This window comes from Zea mays, chromosome 3 (assembly GCF_902167145.1).
Source record: "Zea mays cultivar B73 chromosome 3, Zm-B73-REFERENCE-NAM-5.0, whole genome shotgun sequence".
Lineage (NCBI taxonomy): Eukaryota > Viridiplantae > Streptophyta > Magnoliopsida > Poales > Poaceae > Zea > Zea mays.
This window is the reverse complement of record NC_050098.1, coordinates 114820541-114827091: the sequence shown is the minus strand read 5'-3', so window position 1 is coordinate 114827091 and position 6551 is coordinate 114820541. Positions and strand designations below refer to the sequence as shown.

Genomic DNA, 6551 nt, shown 5'->3' with positions numbered 1-6551 from the left:
GTAGTCCTGGTACGGCCTCGGACTGTCCGGCATAGAAAGCCGGACGGTCCGCATAAGGGTCGGACGGTCCGGGTAGAAGCTCGGACGGTCCGGGTAGAAGCTCGGACGGTCCAACCGCGTCCAGGGTAGCCGATCTGCAAAGCAGGGACGGCGGCGGTCCTAGGGCAGCCCCGGACTGTCCGGCAGAGCAAGCCGGACGGTCCGCATATGGGCCGGACGGTCCGGGCAGAAGCTCGGATGGTCCGACTATGTTTAGGGGCGCCGATCTGCCAAGCAGGGACGGCGGTGGTGGTACTTGCCCTGGATATGAGTTCATCGGCATACCATATAATGGTTGGGGCTGTAAATCCCCATTTGTTGCCGATGTATTAGACATGGATATCCTATTACTAGTCTCATATGATGGAAAACTAGGAGCAACAGACTTCTCCAATGTACGTGTTAATTTTCTAATTGACTCTTCTAACCCTCCAATCTGTTGTTTCATTTGATTCTGCTGATGATCTACATACTGTTTAATAGATTGGATGTCGTCAGATGTACTTACATTGGGGACTTGAAGCGAAGATAGAAGAGATGCGACGTCGGTCTCTCCATGTTTGACAACTTTCTGGTGGCGATCCACTGTGTATTGTGATAAGAATTTCTCCTTCGCTTGACGCATGTAGTCATCGTATTGTTGTTGCTCATCGGCCGTCAGACTTTCAACAGCCGGCTTCAGGATATTGTCCGGGGAGATATCAGTGTGATCTTTAGAACCGGCCATTTGAGGGCCTGATTTTTAGTAGATCTAAACACCTTTCCCCAGCGGAGTCGCCAAAAGTATGTTGACACCTTTTTCGGGCGCCAAACACTCAACAAGAACCGGCGGCGGTGCTCTCTGCACAGGAGCGGACGGTCCGCGACCAGGGACCGGACGGTCCGCGACCTGGAACAGAGGCTGACGTTCCCTGCCTAACGGCCGGACGGTCCGTGCCCTAGGGCCGGACGGTCCGCGCGTGCGCAGGGGGCGGCGAAAGGTCGCCGACGGCGCCTGGATCTCGCTCCCGGGAGCTAGGGATCCCGTCGGGGAGGAGAGATCCTAGGAGTTGTCTAGGCTCGGCAGGCCGACCTAGACTCTTCTAATCGACGTAGAGTCGAAGAGAAGCGGAGGATTTGAGGATTGAGAAGCTAACCTAGAACTAGACTAGAACTATTCCTAATGCGTATGGGAAAAACGAGAAATAGACTTGATTTGTTCGATTGTTGGGGGGTTTAATCGGCCGTAGCCCTTCATCTATATAAAGGGGAGGTCTGGATCCGCTTCAAACTGATTTCCGAGTTAATCCCGAGGTTTTAGGTAACAAATCCCGCGAGAAACTAGAAACTATAACTGACTCTGCGCACGCGCGGACCGTCCGCGCTACCACCGCGGACTGTCTGGACCCGCGAGACACTTTTGGTCTCCAACAAAGCTAGTATAGATTAAAGCCAAACGAATACACTACGCTGCCACTAAATTAAAGCTGTTTGAACTGATGCCGTTGTAATCTATAAAAATAAAATATTGTAAAAATCTAAGCAAGTGGATTAAAGCAGCAGATAACATGAGCGGTTAAAATGCTGGAACCAGTTAAATAGGGGAGGACCGGAGGAGGCTTCGGTTGCCATCTCACTCTCGCCATCACGTCGGCCTCTTCCACGGCCGCCGCCGTCGTCGCCGCCGCCGCCACCTCGCCGCCGACCACCATACCATCAGATATTTCAGAGCTCGCGCCCCTCACGCATGGTTCTTGGCTTCTTGCTTCTTGCTCGACGTGCGCCGTAACTAATCGACTATAAGCGTGGTGACACGTCTGACGAGATGATGCCGGTGGCGGCGGTGGATGACTGGTCGGAGCGCGGTTTCTCGCTGACCTGCGAGGAAGACTGCGCCGACCTCGGCAACGGCGTCGTAGACGACGACGAGTTCCTCCCGCTCTACAATGCCGGCGAAGAGGAGGAAGAGGAGTATTTGGAGCAGCTGGTGTTTAAGGAGACCAGCCTCTGCTCCTCCTCCGACTCAGCCGCGGACTGCGACGGCGACGGCGAAGGAGACGAAGAATACCCCTCGCTCGCCTCTGAGGAGTGGTTTCGGCAAGCTCGCCTCGCCGCCGTCAAGTGGATTCTTGAAGTGAGTCACGATTAGCTTAGCTCTAGCTCCTTGACGGCATCAGGTTGGCGTGGCAACTGATTGCATCATTCGCTATTGCAGACCCGCGGGTGCTTCGGCTTCGGCCACCGGACGGCGTACCTCGCCATCGCCTACTTCGATAGCTTCCTCCTCCGGCGACGCGTCGATGTATTCTATCCGCGCCGCCTTTTTTTATAAAAAAAGCCTCTGCTTTTGGGGGCGCGCGAATCACGCCAGGCATTGCAATGGTAACTGCAGAGGGAGGCGATGCCGTGGGCGGCGCAGCTGCTGTCCGTGGCGTGCGTGTCCGTGGCCGCCAAGATGGAGGAGTGCCAGGTGCCGGCGCTGTCGGAGTTCCACGCCGGCGGCTACGATTTCGACTCGGCGTCCATCCGGCGGATGGAGCTGCTGGTGCTGTCCACGCTCGGATGGCGCATGGGCGCCGTCACGCCCTTGGACTTCCTCCCCTGCTTCTCCTCCCGGGTCCACCCGCACGGCGGCGCCGGCGCCGGCGGCCACGTCGCCCACAAGGCCATCGGTTTCATCTTTGCCACGGCTGAAGGTTCATACACATCAAAATCGAATCTTTTTTTTATTAATCTCTCTCTCTTGTCTGACACCTAGTGATCTGTCTTGCGTGCATTGCTCTGACTGTCTGGTCTGCTCGGTGTTGGACTATTCGTGCAGCTGGTAGCGTGCTTGATCACAGGCCGTCCACTGTGGCTGCAGCTGCAATCTTGGCTGCAACCTATGGACCTCTACTGACCAAAGAAGCACTCGATTCCAAGATGAGCTACCTTTCTCCATCTTGTCTTATTGAGAAGGTGAGTCACTTGCTTACATTTCCATCTTGTAGTACTTGTGTAGCATTTTGACCATATGAATGTTCAGTCCCGATGAACCTTGGATTAGGAAAACTTCACTATACCATTTTTTTATATAAATGAATGTGTCGGTTTCTTTGACCAGGAACATGTACATGCCTGCTACAGTATGATGGTTGGGGACAATAACAGGAGAGGTAGCAAGAGATCATTGCCATGTTCAGTCTCCAACGAGATTGCCACTAGTACATATCATTCTGTTCTTGTTGATGATGTTACGGACACCGCCGCCGCCTTTGCCACGGCGGTATCGGCCAGGAATAAGCGGATCAGGCTGGAGCTGACGGGCATCAGTTGAGAAAGCTAGCACCACCGGGGACACAGTTTTTAGCCAGATGTCTAGGGGGGCTTGGTTTGATCTTCCCTTTCATTTTCTTCCCTTCTTTTTGAACTTATATGTTTGCGAAAAAGAAGATATTTTTTTAGGTTCTTTGAGCCATTGCCATGGGTTGGCATTGGCTGTTGTCAGATTTGATTGGTTTGGTTTGTGAGAGGTGGAAGAGATGAACAAAGCAGAGGGCTGAGCTTTCCTATGGAGAGGAGAGCTTAGGTTAATAAGCCCAATGCCAGCGCCCAAACAGGGCACACTTCACATTCAGTGAACTTTACTTCAAAGGTTGATGCAATGTTGCATTGCATGTGGTGAGAGATGCTGCTGCAGAGAAGATGCAAAACAAGTGGTAACAACACTGAGAGGTTGAGGGTTTTGCCATTGTTTATAGAACGAGTGAGCGAGAGAGGGAGATGTTTCCCTTTTTCACCTGTGCAAGTGGATGTGAGAGTGGTGTTTCACTCTGCACTTGCGAGGGTTACATCGATTTGTAACAAACCCTGTGTACTTGTGTAACCCCCTCTTGTTCCTGAGGAATGGAATCAGATTGCGTTTTGCGTCAAGCTGTGTGCCTGCCTGTGTATTTATGTGACAACATCCCTGTAGGTTTCTTGACCAGTTCTGCTGACTGCTGCAAGTTTCCAGTGCCATTGATTCAGTTCTGGCTGTGGCTGGGCCATGCCGGTGCTTCTTGTTCTGCTTTTATTCAGGAAGGAGGATCCAATGCAACCCTTTCCCTGTTGCATTGCAGCCAGTTTAGCACATGCCTGATGAATGTTTGGCCAACCCCCTACTGTTGCACAGCACTTGCACAATCCACAGTCATGTAAAGGAAGTGATGGCCGGTGCATAAAGAGAGGCATTGTCAACCATGATTTGCAGCAAGTACAGTGTGGCCTTTTGGCCATTATTGTGGATGCTGAGCAAAGCATGCAACAACACGTTATAATGTGGCCTTGTGTTGGAAAGAAGACAAGTGTTGCATATGAATGGGAGTATTAATGTACCGGATAGATACTGAGGTTAGCACTTTATGCCAATAATTGCCCAAATATTAGCAATGGTGATGTGACTTCTAACTTATGTATTTGGTTGGGGTGTTACTTTACTGATAGAGCTTGATATTTACCATTCACACACCGAGTGAAGCAACTTGCAAGTTTGGAAGCTGCAGCATGTGACATTTTTTGACCAATGGTGTAGTTAATCCGTATCCGTCCTATATAATACCAATTGATTCATACTATATCACAAGGTGTATGTGGATTACATTAGGAGGTATAGCGGTGGGGCGGGCTACCGGCTCGAGCCCATGGAACCCCACTGAAGCCTCCCAAAATTTTAAATATATACCATATAATATAGAAGGGTTTCATATAATGTATCGGTTTAGTGTAGCCTCTTCTAAAAAAGTTTCTGGCTCGGTGGCAACTGCCAAGTTGGTGCAAAGGAATGGACAAGTATTGAAACACAAACTAATGGAAGAACAAGGTTACCAATATGCCACCATGCACAAACAGAGAAAGATAAACACACACACACAGATGCCCAGAATATTACAGCTTTCATTCATGGATACAATAATGATGATATCTTTACATCCACTGCCTTTGTTTTTCCCACCCTCACACCCTCCCCGTGATAAAACCCTAGACCCTAAAGTTGGTCTTCTGGCCTCATCCACTATCTAATGCAGGTCTTACATTGCACCCGGCCTTACAGCTGGTAAAAGGAGCTTTTCCACTGCACTCTGGCAATGAAAATGCCTGCCCTGCCCGGCTGCCCCCCCATGGGCAATGGAGTGGCTTTCTGAAGCACAGCCACCAGTCCTCCACCACCACCGTCTGCAAGCATGCATGCTACCTGCTGCCTGCTGCAGACATGGCATTGCCAAGCCTTCTCTCTTTCTCTTTCTCTCTCTCTCTCATTCATGTGCCTTCATGGCTTTGTTTTGTTTCTCCAATGTTGCTATATAAAGCTAAGGAAAGTGGTTCCTTGCATGCATTGAACCCTGGGGGCCTGAACAGTTGGTCACAAATGCTTCTGTGCTACTCTCAAACAGTACTGTTTCCATCGCATGAAGGTAGGCCAGCTGGTGGCTTGGGGCTAGGGGGGTTCGGGATTGGTTTGGAGGTCGAACTTGAAAAGGTTTTGTTAATTCTCAAACATGTTTAGGTGATTTTTCTTGAACTAATCGAGCTGTACAATACTTTTAAGATGGGCATGCGTCGGGCAACTAAAGGTGACCTACAATAATAATGCATGTTTGAAAACCAATGGCATGTGCCGCACATCTGATAGCTTGTATCGATCTAATAAAGTGTGGAGAGGAAGGATATAGTATGCCTGCATGCCTGCCTGCCTCCTGTGATGAGTTCTGAATCTGGACTGCCCGAACCTAGAGCTGCATATGCATACAGTTGTTGGGTGAATAGATGGGTCCAGAAAAGGGTTAGCAAGCCTGCACAGCTTCTCAGTCACCAATGCAGTCAAAAACACAGCTTTGGTTCAGTTTAGTTGGCTCAAAGGAGTAGCGCAGCTGCGGCCACCTAGAAGTGAGTGGCCACCTCATTAGATATTTGGATGGATGGCCGGCCGCCCTGGTCCTAGCAAAGCACCAATAGTTTTTGTTTGTTTGTTTGGTGCAACATGTTTACCGTTTGGGTTTTTGAGTTAGCCACTTGTAATTATAGTAATAGCGTTGTGTAATGGGCTAGACCCAACAACATGTGGCTATTAACACAACTCTTAACCTAAGTTAGGAATAAGGTTTTCTACACGGTATAGAGTTAGGCTAGTTTCTCTCTCCCCACCCGTCCCCAACCCAGCCGCCGGCTGCCCCTGCTTCAGCCGTCGCTCTTGCCCGCCGACGCACCCCTGCAGCCGCCGGCCCCAAGCACCGACGACAGTGCCACCGCTCTCCTGCCCACAAGCGCCGCCGCCGCATACACCGCCCTAGACATGTCCCACCCCCTAGCATCCGAGCACATCGTCGACCTCACCACCTCCCTAGGTGCGATCGCCTCCTTGGCCGACCTGCACGCCGCCCTGGACGTGCGCCCCACCTTCGTCGGCTCGCTCCTTCTCCCCCACGGCTCGTCGACCCTGAGCGAACTTGCTGTTGGGGGGGACATCGTCGTCCTCAGGCTCCTCCCCAATGCCTCTCCTACGTCCTTCGCGACAC

At 51.2% G+C, this 6551-nt stretch overlaps 1 protein-coding gene across 1 annotated transcript; it reads left to right on the top strand.

Annotated features, from left to right (window-relative positions):
• The first annotated feature begins 1660 nt into the window (after positions 1-1660).
• On the top strand, positions 1661-3928 carry LOC100501413 (Cyclin-D5-1). Its single transcript, NM_001196135.1, has 5 exons — positions 1661-2152; positions 2234-2320; positions 2411-2714; positions 2840-2976; positions 3122-3928. Exons 1-5 carry the CDS (start codon positions 1844-1846, stop codon positions 3332-3334), a joined length of 1050 nt encoding a protein of 349 aa, NP_001183064.1. The 5' UTR covers positions 1661-1843; the 3' UTR covers positions 3335-3928.
• The last annotated feature ends 2623 nt before the right edge of the window (positions 3929-6551 follow it).

Excerpts from the sequence above, each read along its gene's own strand:
- LOC100501413 (NM_001196135.1), top strand. The coding sequence starts at position 1,844 with ATGATGCCGGTGGCGGCGGTGGATGACTGGTCGGAGCGCGGTTTCTCG. Across the intron at positions 2,321-2,410 it reads TCCTCCGGCGACGCGTCGAT|AGGGAGGCGATGCCGTGGGC; the intron begins GTATTCTATCCG and ends TGGTAACTGCAG. Across the intron at positions 2,715-2,839 it reads CATCTTTGCCACGGCTGAAG|CTGGTAGCGTGCTTGATCAC; the intron begins GTTCATACACAT and ends CTATTCGTGCAG.